At 45.7% G+C, this 16,494-nt stretch overlaps 1 protein-coding gene across 4 annotated transcripts in view; it reads left to right on the top strand.

Annotated features, from left to right (window-relative positions):
* GLIS3 (GLIS family zinc finger 3) overlaps nucleotides 1-16,494 on the top strand; it is a 438,158-nt gene that overhangs the window by 398,261 nt on the left and 23,403 nt on the right. For all 4 annotated transcript variants that reach the window (XM_044265977.1, XM_044265974.1, XM_044265975.1 and 1 more), the window contains one exon: nucleotides 10,785-10,963. In XM_044265977.1, coding sequence (XP_044121912.1) covers nucleotides 10,785-10,963 — 179 coding nt within the window. The remainder of the gene's footprint in view (nucleotides 1-10,784; nucleotides 10,964-16,494) is intronic.

Genomic DNA, 16,494 nt, shown 5'->3' with positions numbered 1-16,494 from the left:
TATTTGCTCCTTTCTTCTTACCTACCTAGTGATTGTGAATAGCTTTACTGGGGGAAAAAAAATAGATAACAGCAAGAAGACATTGCTGAACTGGCTTTTCTAGTCTTCTCTACTTTGTCTCTGATCTGTCTCTAATTTTAATGTCTGTGTTGTCTGCAAAACTTTTATGAGCATAGTTTTCAGAGTCCAGTCTATTTCTTGATAGTGGGGAAAAATAAAGAGCTAAGCCTGCATGGCTATCTTAACTTACTACTAAGAACTTAAAAAACGTATTCAACTGATTCCTCCTCTTCTCAGGCATTCCCTCATCTCATTAATATCTGTAAGTCCCCTTAGCTCTACCCTCACACACAATGAGCTTCATTTCTCCAAGCAGAGTTCAACCATTATGCCCTCCTCCCATCTCAACTACGTGGGCTCCTAACTGCCCCCCACATCCAGCTGTGGACCACTCTCCAGTTAACACACACAAGGCCAGGGCTCCCTACCACAGGAGGGGCCCCTTAAAATGTAAATGGAGTCTCTGAGGATTTCCTGCTCACATCCCTCCCCCAGCATGCTTGGAGTCAAGTCCAAACTCCTTTTTATAGGAGCCCTCTAAGGTCTGGCCATCGTCACACCCTCACCGCTGCTCCTCATGCTTATTCTGCTCTGGCCACACTGGTTTTCTTACTATTCCTGGAAAACACCAACTCACCTTGCCTTGGGCCTTTTGTACGTGCTATTCCTGAAACTTGAAAGGCACCTTCACCGGAACTTTCCGTGACTTGTGCCTTCATTTCCGGTGTTCGCTCCAATGTTACCGCTTCAGAAAGGCCTTTCTTGACCACTTCCCCTAAACCCTCCTCTAGCCCCCGAACCCCACCCTCTTCCGTTACTCTACTGTTTCTCTTCGAAGATGTAGTAGTCCCTGAGATTACGCTGCATCCTTGCTGACCTGCTCACAATCCACTAGAGCCGGAGCTCTCTCAGGGCAGAGGCTGCGTCATGCTTACGGCTCCGACCCCCTCAGCACTTGGGCAGTGTGTGGAATGAACAGATGTGGCCAGAAGGAGGACTACAAGTATGATTCCTTTATGGTTTCTGGAAAGAGAAACAGTAACCCTGAGCAGGGGATTGCTGCTCTTCCGTCCGCACATTGTCCTCTGTGTCACCTCAGGACAAAGCAAGAGACGCCGATGTGAGCGTACGTGTCACTCTTCCAGACAAACAGCTTGACTCATGGTCCAAATATCCCTTCATAGCAGATTGTTTTCCATGTATATTTAATTTTGAAGTACGGTGGTTCTTCATTTTGAAGAGGTCTCATTCATTTCACCTCTGAATGCCAAATCAGCCATCTTTATTTTGTTCCCACATTCCAAACGAATCTACCTCATGCAAAGCCCGAGATGATGTTTTTTTAGTCCCCTTGGACTTTCAGTCAGGAAACTGAGTCATGACAATAACAAGGAAGGCTTGAGGTAAAATAGAATTCCTTTTCTTGCGGCCTCCACTTTACTGCGTTAGCCTGTAGCAACGTGGAGTTCAAACTAAGCCGTTCTGTGATTCGGATGGATCCGTGTATTCCTTTCCTAAGGCTTTCTCTGAAACAACAGGTCAAATGGAGACGGAATTCCCAAAGTGAAAGCCTGTGAGCCTTCCGAGGGTGAGCTGGACATCACCTTTATCCTTTGCCCTCTTGGTGGTTAGGGCAGTGAAGGAATTGTATATCTTTTCGCAGACAAAACCCCGTCTGCCCGCTTGTGGTGGTGAGACCACCTAAGTCAGCAGAAACCACGAGACGAAGTTTTGTGGGTTTTTTGCTCCTTTTTCTGAAATAGAGTCTTTGGTTGCTTTTCTGTTTAGTTGCAAGGAGAAATAGTTTTCTAGGTTTTGATCATCTTCCCCAGAGTCAGTACTTGGAATCATTCGCTTGAATAAGATGCTTTCCCCTCAGAAACAGAAACTGTGGCCTCTGGACAAATATAGTCTCCAAGTGGACTTGAGTTAACTGGGCAAAGGTACCATCCACCTGGACACAAATGCTGGCACCAGGTCGGGAACGAAGTCTTTGGAGCCTGTGGTCTGTTGAACAGAGTAATTCCTCAACAGCAATGACCCACATGTATTAAATACTTGTGTTCGCATAGCACTGGCTAAGGAGCTGGAGATACAAAATGGTAACAGACATCCAAGGATTTGATGGTCTTTTCATCTAGAAGAGCCAAGAGCCCTTCTCTGATTGTGAACTTTTTAGTAGATGTGGTTTCCTCCAGTTCATTTCTCTAATCAAATATTGAGCCTTGTATTCAATGGAAGGTACAGAATATTCCCTTGTGGTTACTACAATAGTAACCTGACATCCTGAAATGGAAAAAAAAAAAAAAATCCACACAAACAGCACGTTTTTACAGATCAAACCAGCACCAGCTAGTTTCTTTCAAATTCATGGATTATATTGACTTTTAAAGTCTCATTTGGCAGTGGTTTCCAAAGGTGCCCAGCCGTACTCGGCAGGAGTCCTGCATCTAAAGTTAATTCTAAACGTTCTTCCAGTGTTGTCAAGAGGCTCATGTTCACAGTTTGAGACCACGAGAAAGACATGGAAAGGGCCATTTTTTATATACCTGTGCCTTCCTTTCTCATGTTTGGACAAAAACAACACTCTTCCCCCTCATTTCCCGTCTGGCTTTCTTGTTACACTCACTTCTGAATGTTTTGCTTTCATCTGATCTGCTCCATTGCAAAGCAGACCGAACTCTCTGCCTAACACCGTCCTGAACAAGACAGGCTTCTCTTTGCCACAGGACCGTGAGTTAATCCTCTTGCTCTGACCTGCTCGGAGCTGCCCAAAGGATGATCTCATTCAGCAGGTTTTCTTTTTCATAGGAGAATTTTTGACATCAAGTGTCTAAGACCACTCTGGATAAATTCTCTTCTGGTTGGTGATTTTTTTGTAAAGAGGATTTGGCAGAATCAGACTTTCTTCCCTTTCTCTCCATCACATCAGATTCTGAAATAGACAAACAACAGAGTCACAGCCAATTCTGCAGTCAAGATATTCCAAAAAATCCCAGCTCTCAGTTAAATGTGTCCTGCATAATTCATTTCTCTGACATATCCTGGGTGTCCTCAGCCCTCCCTTTTCATTCCCACAGGGAGGGGAGATTGTGATGCTCTCTGCCCTATTTCAGTCTATCCCAGAAAAAAATCCACTCTGCCTTGGGGCATTGGTGACTTTGTTTTCTGGCCTTAGAACCGACCCCCTATTCCCAAGTGCAGAAGGTGTCCTCCAGAACACACTATCCTCTTTCCCACAAACACTCACTCATCATAATATACGCGTGAGTCTTCTGTGAAAAACCTTGGTGGTCATTTCATCTACAGCCAGTTCACAGCCCTCATTTTGTCGTGGTCTGTGGAGGCTCGGGCAGTCATATTTGAGTCTTGGTCTTGCCAAACGTGAGAAATTATTCACAGTTAATATTGACCCAGCACTAAGCCCTCACAGGAGATAGATTCAGCTCTTTGACTAGTTTGGAACAGGACCCTCGGACGGACATACAGCTCTTGGCGGGCCTTGGTCCTGCCCAGATGGACAGTGTTGCAATTACCCACACTTCCCAGCGGCTGTTTCTTCATTACTAAAAGCTGGTCTTGATTGTCTCAGAAGCAGAATTCAATTTGCAGTTCCCCCAGTAACGTGCTGTGATTCATTCGGGGACAAATCTGGATTGAACTGAGTCCAAGTGTCTCTTTTGTGAGACAGAAGGGAAGTATAAGTAGATACTATAGTCACCCAGATGAGTCAGCCAGGAATTCATGAAGTGATTCATAAATCGTTATAAAGACCACTAAAGTCTACTAAAATGGAGTGCTGTCTGGCTATACAAAGTGGGGTATTATCATTGGGGGTTTTTTTTTAGATGTTAAATCAGATGTGAAATCCTTAAAACTGTGCTTTTCTTTTTAGGTTTTGAAAAGGATTCCTTTTTTCCCCCTCTGTAGTTGGCCAACGGCTAAAGCCACTTTTTATTGATTAGTTTTCACAGATGAATTTAAAAACCACCACAATTCTTTGGGGGATAAAAAATGCCTCCCCAAATCTACCATAGACTAGTTTGTATCCATTATTTCTACTCCCTAGCAGCAAATCAATAATATTTTTCATGTGAATGCAATGAAATGAGCTATTCTGATGCATTCTTCCTTCTTTGGGAGGTCCATTACCCCTGTGGAAGAGAGTGGGGGGAAAGAACTGTCCAAAGCACTTATCAACCAGCATTTAATCTACTCGATCACGGAAACCCCTCTTTTCAAAGCATTAACCCACGACACAATGCTAAACCACACAGTCCCACGCTGCTTGCTAGCACTGCTTGAATCCCCAGCACAAATGAAGAGAAGTAAGACATATTTATGACATGTGCTTAGCCTGCAACATAGCCTATTAGCAGATACTGTTTGAAGAAATATAGCTGTTAGCTGACATAGAGATACCTTGGACTTACAGACAGGACACAGCATTATTTGAAAGGAGTTGCCCAGCTGGAAAGACCAAAAGTATAAGCCCAGCATGGGCACGAAGAACTCTAGTGCAGAATGAACAAGTTCACCAAAGCAAACTGGGAAACTGGTCACCAGGTTTCTTCAAGGTTCTTCAGTGTTGTTGATACGCCCGCCCCCCACCCTAACCCCAGCTGGTGAGAAGGTTCCAAATCTCAGGTGCTCGCAGGAGTCCGCCACTGCCCTCCCTCACCCCACCCCTCCACCTTGCCTTGTGTTCTCCACGAGGGAACATCTGACCTCATTGGGACAAAATGGTATCTGGAGAACTAGCTGTGTGACTGGGAAAATCACTTCATGTCTCTGGGCCTATTTTATCTCATCCAAATAAGGCTACTCCGCTGCCTTCCAGCTGGAACATGATATGATTGGATGAATATGTGAACTCACGATACTCTGTGGGGAAACCCGAGGCCAAGAAATGAGACCTTACACAAGAAAGACCATGACTATTTGCTCTTAGAACTAGAAAATTAGCCAAATGAGTAAATGCCTTGCTTTCTCCAAGCCTTTCTTTTCATGTATGAGTAGTCAAGAGAGAAAAGAGTCCTAAGATTTTTTTTTTTTTTTAAATTTTAAGAACTCCATAGAAATTCAGATGCAGTGCTGGAACCACAGTCTTAAAGAGCTCTCCAGCCCTGGGTATGCATTCACGTCAGGCTAACCTTAAGTGTACATTCCATTTAGAGCAGTCTTCCCATAAGCACGCGTTGATCTTCTGGAAGGTGTCAGATATTTTCTAAAGTACTTCAAGATCTCCGACTTCCCAATTTAAAATTATTCATGATGCACCCCCACCCCTCACCGTCCATTCTTCTTTTTTTTTTTTTTTAAGATTTTATTTATTTATTTGACAAACAGAGGTCACAGCTAGGCAGAGAGGCAGGCAGAGAGAGAGGGGAGGAAGGAGGCTCCCTGCCCAGCAGAGAGCCCGATGTGGGGCTCGATCCCAAGACCCTGGGACCATGACCCGAGCCGAAGGCAGAGGCTTTAACCCACTGAGCCACCCAGGTGCCCCCTCACCTTCCATTCTTGATTTTTCTCCAGAGTATTCATTTCCTCAATACAGTATACGGTTTGCTTACTTAGTTTTGCTCATCTCCTGCCTTGCCTCCCCGAAATAGAAGTCGCACAAAAGCAGGGACACATGTCACGTGTTGCTCTGTCCCCTGTGATTAGAATAGGGCCACACTCTGGGTCAGTGCTCAATAAATATCTCTTGAATGAATAAATGAATATGTTATCTCAGGTTTTATGATCCCCAGTAGGTGTTGAGATTTATACTTGAAATAGAGGCTGGGAGAAGTCAGGGCATTTATTCAGGATTACCCAGCTGGTAAGGACAGAGCCAGAATCCAAGCCCAGCAGGTCTTCGGTGATATCCGTCTCCTGCCATTTCAGTTTGTCCTATGAACCTCATCAGTACTGTGTGTCTCAATCGGGATCTACCGTTCTGTGAAACAATCTAAGATTCTTTCTAGTACTGCATGATCGGAAACGTGACCTCTTTGTTTCTGGCCCACTTGGCTGCAAGGCTGGAAAGCTCCATGTGACTTGAGGGTGGCAGTGGGCGACAGAAGGGAAAGAGCGTAACTGACCAAATCCCCCCCAAATAATCACACATTTTCTAAGGTGTGTATAGATATTTATTTACAGAAGACTTTTTAGGTTGTTTTCTTTCCCCAGGAGATTATTTTTTATGAGCCCTTTAAAATCTTTTTTTTTTTCTCCCAATTTATTTATTTTCAGAAAAACAGTATTCATTATTTTTTCACCACACCCAGTGCTCCATGCAAGCCGTGCCCTCTATAATACCCACCACCTGGTACCCCAACCTCCCACCCCCCCGCCACTTCAAACCCCTCAGACTGTTTTTCAGAGTCCATAGTCTCTCATGGTTCACCTCCCCTTCCAATTTACCCAAATTCCCTACTACTCTCTAACGCCCCTTGTCCTCCATGCTATTGGTTATGCTCCACAAATGAGTGAAACCATATGATAATTGACTCTCTCTGCTTGACTGATTTCACTCAGCATAATCTCTTCCAGTCCCGTCCATGTTGCTACAAAAGTTGGGTATTCATCCTTTCTGATGGAGGCATCATACTCCATAGTGTGTATGGACCACATCTTCCTTATCCATTCATCCGTTGAAGGGCATCTTGGTTCTTTCCATAGTTTGGCGACTGTGGCCATTGCTGCTGTAAACATTGGGGTACAGATGGCCCTTTAAAATCTTTTTGCGCCCGTATTTTGTTTTTGTGTTTTTGGGGTTTCCGGGCAGGAGGTGGGGGGAGGGGCGCAAACCATTGAACCCCGCAGTGGCTCACCACTCGGGTTATCCCAGCTCCTCCACCAAAGGAGAACAAGCGGTTGACTCAGTTCTCTGGTTTGCTTTTGTGTGAAGTGTTTCTGGTAAGCAGTGACATTTTTTTTTTAAATTTCTAGTCTGTGGTGTGCATATTTATATTAACGACCTCCTATTGTCTCGACGAAGAGACTGGGAAGCTGCGTTGGATGTAGTTTCTGAGCTGTGAAGTGCAGATCCGCAGCTGGGGGACAGAAAGTGTTCAGACGTTCCCCCTTCCGGCTCGCGCACGCTGTGCAACTCCCCGTGAATTAGAGTGACGTCATCTTGTCCTGACGGAATGGGGCGTGAGCTAGCCCCCCGGGAGGAACATCGTAAATCACTGCAACGTAGCCTCAGCCTCAAAACTACTTATTTTAGCATCAGACATTTAAAATTCACCATCTTTGGACTTAAAAAAATCTGTTTGGGGCAAAATATTCAGACCATATTCATTTTGGTATGTGTACGTGAGCGTATTAAAGAAACGATGTTGGAAAATCAGGGCGCTAAGAAAATGGGGTCCTAAGCCCCCACCCACACGCTACCCTGAGTAACAGTAAGGACATCTCATGTTCGGCTTAATGAGCTTCTGCGTGAGTGTGTAAGTTCTTGGTTCTTAGCTTGCTTCTGGAGTGCCTGGCCTCAAACCACTCCTTTCTCAAGTCCTTTTGGCTTTTCCTAAAGTACTTCTGGCATCAGTCTTGTTCTGAGCGGCCAGTGACTGTTCTGGATGCTCCCAGGCCCTTCCTACTGACTGACAGAGGAGCACCCTGACCTCTGCGCTCCCCTCCTGCCCCCTCGCCTCGGATTCTAATTTGCTAAATTCTACTCTACTGTGAGCGGGTGAACGTGGAAGCAGGTTCGTAAAAGTGAAATTTAAATTGGTAGAGAGAGTGTGAGAGGTTTTTCCATAAAATACTATGTACCACGTTTGAGCAGTAACAAAATTGAATCTAAGTACTACACTTGAAAATCAGTCACATTTATACACTCCCTCCTTATGCTGGGCTTTTTAGCCCTGAATTCTTCTTTCTTTCCTTGATCCTAGCAATCGTGTGGATAATTGTAATCCCGTCTTGTCACTTCTCATCTTTTCCCTGTATTGTGAAAGTTAACATTTTTGTATCAGTCCTCTCCTTCCCAAACCAGGGAGTTCTTTAGGTGTACATTTATCTCACCTCGAATGGTTTACTTTTAAATTTTTATTAATACTTCATAGGAAGTGACACACTATACTTTAAAATTGCGTTAACTTTATACCATATAATCTTACTTATTTGAATAACATGAAGAGAAATCCAGTCTGAATTAGCAAAAAGTGAAATGTGGGGTCAGTCGAAGGGGCAGCGTATGTATTCGACTCCTCCCAGGTGTCTGAAATAAGGATTGCTAACACCTTGACGGGATGCCACCCGCTTTTTCTCCTCCGCTCACCGTTACTACATTATGGAAATATGTGGTCGCCGAGAGGGCATGGCCAGGGTTTGGAATTTGCATGAATGAATATAGATAAGAATGATTTATAATTACCATGTAATTATGTGCTCTCTTGATAGATACATAGCTATATAATTTATATGTAGCTCTATCATCCAGATAGAGATGTAGATTCTCTTGTATGGAATTTACATTCTAGATGACTCCTAAATGAATTCTGCCATTTCAGAGAGTTAAAATCTTCCCTTCTTTATAGCTAATAATCATAGTTCACTCCATAGCCAGACCACCTCAAAGTACAGAGAGAAGATTTTGCATTGCTGACAGGCTTTGCCTCCTTCCCCCTCGCCATCTCCGTTTTCTCTCTTTGTTCATCAAACCCTTGTTTGGGAGTCAGACTCACTGGCCGGGAGCATGGGGGATTGTGAAACAGAATCCCTCTCCTCCATCAAGCCTCCAATATCAGGCTTAGACTTACACACACTGTGGCTTGCCCCCGCCACACATCTCTGCCCCGTCAGTCCTCGATGGAAAGGAAGAGTGGCACGAGTATTAGAGAAAATACCAGAAAACCGTCGGGAGTGTGCTGCGTCTTTCCTTCCCAGATGAAGAAAGACGTTCAGGAAGCAAGTCAACGGATCTTGCTGCTTCGCGATGCCGGTGACCGAAGTTGTCTCCCGGTCCCAGTCCTCCCCATTTTCCCTGGGGGTCTCCTGCCCACAGGGTTCCGGAGGGGCGGTCGTGTGGGCTCCTTGTAGCCCTAAAGCCTGCGATCCCACAATTCCCCGGCTCGCTCCCGTGACCTCCGACAGAGTTGCCAGACGCATTAGGGCCTCTTTCCCCCAAGAAAATAGCCTCCATATGAGGAATCCTGGCACACGGGTTTTTTACTAGATGTTCTCAGGGCAGTGACAGGGTTCATCTGCGATGTGTTCTCTCACGGCCGCTTGGCACATCTTCCAGGCTAATTCCAATTAAGATGATACGCTTGGAAAACATAGATTTCCCAGCCCAGGGTACTCGCTTACTCTTCTCCTGCAGCAGAGTGAAAATAGGCCTCCGAACACAGCCAGTCCGTGTCGGCCTCCTCTGGAGCCTTCTCGTCTCCCCACCCTCCTTCCTCAGTTCCCGCATCCCCTTCCTCCACAGCCCTCACTGGATGGAATTCATTTAGGAATCATCTAGAATATGAATGCCGTACTTTTTTTTTTTTCCCGTGGTTCCTTCTTGATGCCACACAAATGTAGAGGCTCTGCCCTATGACATATTCTGATCAGAATGGTGCAAATTGCATTCCAAACTTGCCTGGTTGGGTTTCCCTTCTAACCCTCCATGGCCCCGACGCAAAAGCCCAGCAAAGGGAGGGGACTCGTCCTTGCACAGTTAGCCACGTGCACTGCTGGCCCCTGCTGCGTGTTAGCATCAGGCGAAGGCTGGCCGACTGGTAGTTTTCAGCTTGCTGGGACTTTTTTGAGGAGATGGAATAACCCATTGCTGATACACTTGGCTCCCCGATTCTTTTGTCACTTCATCTCACAGCACTGACGGGTTCCCTGTGCCAGCCCCCTAGTGACCTGCACTGAGGGTTGCTTTGGTGGTCTGTGGACACTGGTGAACTTGAATGCTGCTCTGCCAAGTACACCTTCCCTTTGGTGCTAGAAAGTCACTTTAAACCCAGGGAGTCGGACCCTGCCCAAGTCCCCTTGCAATCAGAAGACTGTTGGGCGGTTATCAGGCTGTGTCTCAGGTACGTTGACCACATCACCTTGTATCTGTCTGTCCCTCCTCAGAAACTAGCAGTAGCTCTACTGTGATTAGCACATGTGACCGCCAGAGATGTCCCACGTGGCGTTGTGGTTGTGCCCCAAGCAGCGAACATTCTTTGCCAATCACAGAACCCATGCAGATAGGTTCTGGGTCTCAAACCACACTTGATCTTTGAGGTTTAAATTCCCTCACTCTTGGCAAAAGAAAATGTATTGTTTAAAGAGAACAGGATGAGAAAGGCTTATAATAAAGACTTCTAATACTTCTTGGACCCCAGATATGTCTCACAGAACAAAATGTTTATGAGCTAAGTGTAAATGAATCAGAAACATAAGGATCAAATTTCCCCTAAAATGCAGACGAATTTAAAAATTAGCAGAAAAGGGAGCCTGGCAAAAGATGTGCCTTGAATTTCACCAAACCCAGAGTATTTGAAATGCATTTTAAGAGGCTTGACAAACCCAAACTGTGACTACATTTTCCCTTCGTTGACCTCTTTGTCCCTTCGGTTGAGAAGTCAGTGGTTAAAAATGGGAGAGAAAGTCTTCATCAATTTCTTGTGATGGCTTTTTGTCACGCTCTTATCCAGCTAGTGTGGAAATTGGAATTTGGCTTTGAAGAGTTTGTTTCTGCTCCCACTTTTTCACGCCCCTCACGCTTCCTTTTGTAATCATTTTCCCAGGTTTGTACCTTCTGCCCCATCTCCTCACCACATCAGCCCCCGGAGAGTTCCAGCTCCTTCTTCAGTGATGCAGAGAACGCAGCCTCCGCACACCCAGCCGCCTGCAGGTGGGCCACACCTGAAGTCTTACCAGCCGGAAACAAACTCTTCCTTTCAACCAAATGGAATCCATGTCCATGGTAAGTGGGGGAGCTGAGCGCCCCTAGAGTCTGGGAGAGTGATACCGGGCCATCGCTGTCAGACGGGAGCCTTCATTACCAGCGGTGGGTTCCTCCAGTTCTGTCACATGCCAGGCTTTGGCTTTTAGGACTTTCCTCTAAAATGTCACACCTCATCAGCATGAAATTTCATAGTGTTTTCCCGGTGTTGGCCCTAAACTGGTATAACTCATGACAGCCCAGAGCAGTCAGCCCAAGGTGATGATCTGTTTACTGAGCAGTGATTTAACACCTCATGGAGAGGCCCTAACAACAGCATCTTGTTTCAACAATAAACAGTCACTTAAAAGGGAACAGCAGGAGGGCTTTTTGCCCAGGCGTTACCCCCCCCCCGCCCCCACAGGTCCCATATCCCCAGAACCTCTCCAACCTTCAAGGTCCAGGTGAAAGGACACCTCCTCTCTGCAGCCTTCCCTGGTGAGAGTCTTAGCTGGACTGCATCTCTCCTGGCTCTGGACTCTGACCGCATGTCACCTGCCATTTCTGATATAACACTCTTGCTCTCTCTTTCTCTGCCTTGTTAAGTTACTCCTTTGTGAGGAATGCTTGCCTTTCTATTAATGTGTAAGCTTGTTTCTGAGGTCAGAATTTTCTGACCCGTTGTTCTTTTTCTTGGAGAACTTAGCACAGTTCTCTATGTGCTAAGGTACCTGATAAGTGTGGAGAGGAAGAAAAGGAGGAAAGGAAGCCAGGAGAAATCATGATGGTGTTCAAAATGTGAAGATCTGGTGTTGAACTTCAAACATTCATGGAGAACTGAGTTTGGCTGAATTTCTTTATTTACACCGATTTTGCTGACTCAGGCAGATACCTTTGTGAACATCCTTAGAAAGTTAAGTCGAGTTGTCGAAAAACCTGGACTCTGAATGTGTAGGCCTTCTCCTTCCTGGGGGCAGAGGAGATACTGTCCACTGAAAGGAGATTTTCAGCTCCTTCTGAAAAATAGGACTCTGCCGTATCTGCTTCTTGCTGACTCCTGAATTTGCTCCATGTGAGTTATTGATGTTATTGGGTGGTGTCCCCAGGTAAACCTTAACCAGTATGCCGGCTGCGTATGAGTAGATGTGAGTAGCTTCCCAAGACGGTGGAATCAGGCAGTGCTGTGGAGCCAGGCTTGGGTGAGGATATTGGAATAGGGGTCTGGACAGCAAAGAGGAAACCACGTGGACAGAGTAGTGGCCTATGGGAAGGGAAAGACCTTGAGAAGGGCAGGCCACTGGCTCTGACTCCAAGTTCCAACCAAGTTCCATCCACCTCTTCTCTCTTCCTGAGTGCGGCCACACAAACCCTCATTCCCCAACAAAACATGGGCTCCCCCCGCTGTTTGGGCCTATGGTAATGGTTACCCTCTTGTGTTGGTAACCTTCTTCTTAAGCTTTAGTCATTTATTTATCCAACCAAGAAATATTTCTTGAGTACCTACTGTGCGTGAAGCAGTTCATATGTGAGAAGACAAAGAGGGCTCTCTCCCTGCTGAGAGAGACCTCCTGACCCAGGAGAGGGGCTTGTCTAATGTGGGAGAGAGCCAGGTGCCCTGTGCTGGGAAGCCACCCTTACCAGCAGGCAGGAGGTAGACGAGGGTGGGCTTTTGGGAATGCAGAAGAAGTCACTAACCCTACAACAAACTCATTTTACCCTTCATATTTTAACTTTGCCGAGATCTGGACACGTGTCAGTCAGTGGCATCATATGACTGGCAATGATTCTTCTCTCCAGCGCTATTAAAAAATAACAGAGTATTTCAGGCAATCATGCCATAGTTCCAATGAAATGCCGTATATAACACTTTGATGACAACTGTGAAACATATTTTAAAAATTCAAAAAATCACCCTACACGTAGACCAAAAAAAAAGGTAGGCAATTTTCTAAAACATTAACAATTTTGTTTTGTCTTTAAATCATAATGGATAATTTCTTCTTTTTCTGCTTTCTGAAGACATTTTAAAAGAGATTTTGGAATTAGAACAACTCAATTACAAATACCAATCCACTCAACTGTGAGGCGCTGAACAATTTCTGAGGATCTCATACCTTCTCTCTTCAGTAGTTATAAGAGTCCACAAGAAAAGCACATGGCACAGAGTAGGAGCTTAATTAATTTAATGCTTCTCCTTCTTCTCCCTCCCTTTTCTTTATTGGACTCTTTGAGAGTGGGGATAATGTTTCTAGCCTTAGGGCACACATCATTCTTGGTGCAAAGTAGGCATTTAGTAAATATTTACTGAATAAATGATTGACACTGTCTCATCCAACAAATGCAAACCAAAACAAGACGACACAGACAATGAGATCCACCTTATCATTTCACTCTACCTCCTGGCAAAAGACTCTTCTCCCCAATATTTCTCTTTTGTAGCTGAATAATGAATATATTGTCAACTTGACACTGTTGAGTTTTTTTTTTTTCTCACTGTTACTTCAATTGTTAAAAATTCCCATGGCCAATAAGAAACTGCTAGCAGCAGTTTAAAAATAAATACATATGACAAGACTTTCTGGAAGAGATCAGGATATAGTTATGCAAATTGGGAAATCATAACTTTGTTCTAGAAGATGGGCGAGTGGCTGCTGTGACAGGCTCGAAGAGGGAGTTTCTACTCTTTAACCGCTGGGCCACTGCTCAGAATGAAGGAGTAGGCATCCAAATGCAGCCTTACTTCATCCTCCAAGCATTTTGTCTGAAAATGTTTTCCTGGAACTTGCTAGGCACGAGCATTTCTCGTCAACTACTCCTTAGAATAAAGAGCAAATTGATCTAATATTTGTCAAACGGGTGATACGGTGCTGGGAGCAAGGAGAGGCACACACACCTTCGAAATGAGTTGCAATTTTTGGCAGCTTTGGCTGGACTCGTTTGCTGGGTGGCGTCATCCAGCGTCTTGGTCACGGAGAACCTCATCCCCTAATAAAACTAGATTTTTTAAAACCCTGTGAACTGTGTTAGGGTGGCTAACACGATAGCCACAATGAAGGAGTGTTCTGTCTTCCAAGAAGTTCACGGTTTTAATGAGCGCCGTCACCCCATCCTTTCTGTATTCCCTGCGGTAGGTAGAGGTCAGAGAAAAATGTCATCAGTGTATTTTTAGAGATGGGAGCCGAGACACAGAAGAATACAAAATAGCTAGGCATTGCTGGCTTCTTGCCAAAGGGCACAGGCGTCTTTAACAAGAGGTCCACGTTTCCAAGCCACGTTCTTCATCTACGTGTTTCTCAGTCAAAGGCACACCAAAGTCAACACGTATTTCCATCTTTCCGTGGGGAAATACACCAGTATGTAGATGCTGTTGCCTTCCACGGAGCCATGAAAGTTAGAATTCAAAGGGCTTGGTCTTCCAGAAGTGGAAGAAAATGACGGACATCCTGCTGAGCTTTGCTACTGCCGCATTGATGGATATAGCTCTTAGACTTTGTGTGCTGTGTGTGTGTGTGTGTGTGTGTGTTTATCTGCTATCAAAGTATGCTTGACAATGTTAGTTTCAGGTGGTTGCCGTAGTGCTCTGACAATTCTGTACCCTTCCTCAGTGCTCCCCGCGCTAACTATAGTCACCATCTGTTGCCATACATGGTTACAACATTAATGAGTGTTTTGGAAAAGGCACACTTTGAAAAGATTATTAGTGCTGCTTTTTTGAGTTCGCTCACCTAGCGAGTGACCCAGGACCAGAGCTCAGTTTCGTTGTTTGTGCATCGACTTCATGCATTCGTGCTGCCTTCATTAGTGAGGTAGGTGAGGTGTCATCTCTCTCCGTGTCTGCATGTTGGTAGCATTTAGGGTCTCTGTTAGGATGGCATCTCCAAGGCAACTTCTAAGTACATTTTAGTCTTTTATTTTAGATGTAAACATAGGAACCGCGTTTTCCAATCATGTAAGCCCATTCTTCAGTCTTTTCTTTCTCTTTAGGACCATTCTCTTGCCCGGGCAAGCTTCAGAATTTTGCCTGGATTAGTTGCCTGAGAGTTGATATTTGTACATTTTGTTATGGTACTAATGGAAAATTTCTTTCTAAATGCCCTATTCATTCCAGGCTTTTAGAATGCCATGGGAATTCCTAAAACAGCATTTTCACAACCTTCCTCCTTCTGGACCCATCAAGGAGAGGCCAAATTCAATTCAGCAAGTGTTTATTGGTCTCCCACAAGGTGTCAGGAAATATGAATGTCATTGAATCAGCGCAGGGATATGTACAATAATAATGATGATGATGGTGATGATAATTCTATCAAGAGGTACCTGGTTTATTCAGGGGAGGTGTCATAGAGGCGTTTCTAGAGGTGACTCTTGAATAGGATTTTGAAGATAAATAGAGGAGGCTGGGAACCAGCAAGACCAGCTCGTAGAGGGTGTTGGGACCATGCCAAGTAGAATCCCACTGAACCATGAAGCCAGCCCGGTATTTTCGGAAAGTAAGCCAGGGCATTGTTGCCAGGAATGGAATTGGAAAGGTGGGGATGTTTGCATCCCACCTGCTGGGATTATTTTGGACCATACCTGTGCCACACCCACGCCTAAACAACCGTGACTGAACCAACAGTCTAGTTCACTTAGATGCCACTGGTTAAGTAGAGGAATGATGTTGGAAGAATGGGGAACTGTGTTCATTCACCCCCAAGCTTTTCTAGGCAAGAGGAGCTGGGATAGCAAGAGAAGGAAGTGAAAAGAGCCTTCAACCTAGCGGCTACACAGGCAGGAGCCCCTTCGGGCCTCTTTAATACAATTGGGAATGAGCAGGACCCTAAGGGCTCCTTCCCCAGAGAGGTGCACACTTGGCCTTGGGTGGCCCTTGGCTACGGGCAGATCACAGTCTTTCCCAAGAGGTGGCCCTAGCACCTGTCACCTCTGTTCCCGCAAGCCAATGCTTCCAGCCAACACCTGTGTGCGTTTCCAAACCACCAAGGAGCCTCTAGCCACACGGAACCGGCTGCCCAGATTCCCTCTTGATTATGTTGTTCCTTCTACAGCTAGAGGGTTTCTCAGATTTTGAGTGGTCTGTCCCGATCCCAAGTTTTCCCAAAGAGCCTGTCTTTTCAGTCCATGTTGTCCAGAGCACAAGACTTTTCCAGATTTATTTCTCGTGTTAGGGCAGCCCTCCCGGCGTACGGGCTCGCTCTTCTCCCACGACAAGACACCCAGTGGAGGACGGTGCTGGGTGGGGGGGCCGCCTTGGAGCCCACGATGGGCCGGCCCCCTGCCGGCATTTTGCTTTGCCGTCTGTGACGGGTGACTCCCACCCTCCCGTTGGCAATATGGGTGCTGACATTCTCCGGATCTCGTCCTGGCGTCAGACGTGGACAGGGAGAAGAAGGAAGTACAAGTGGAGCCTGAACGTGGGCATGTGGCTGCCTTCACCTGCCAGGGAGGGTATTTCAGGGCATTGCCAGGCTTACCCAAACCGCGGTTCTGTTCATAATGCTTGTTGGCTAGGCACTCCGCGGGGCCGGCCGAACATTCCCGGAGCTGGTTTCCTGATCTGCAGGAGGGAGCTCTCTCTT

This window comes from Neovison vison, chromosome 9 (assembly GCF_020171115.1).
Source record: "Neovison vison isolate M4711 chromosome 9, ASM_NN_V1, whole genome shotgun sequence".
Classification (NCBI taxonomy): Eukaryota; Metazoa; Chordata; class Mammalia; order Carnivora; family Mustelidae; genus Neogale; species Neogale vison.
The sequence above is the reverse complement of the archived record's forward strand: the minus strand, read 5'-3'. Positions and strand labels throughout refer to the sequence as shown.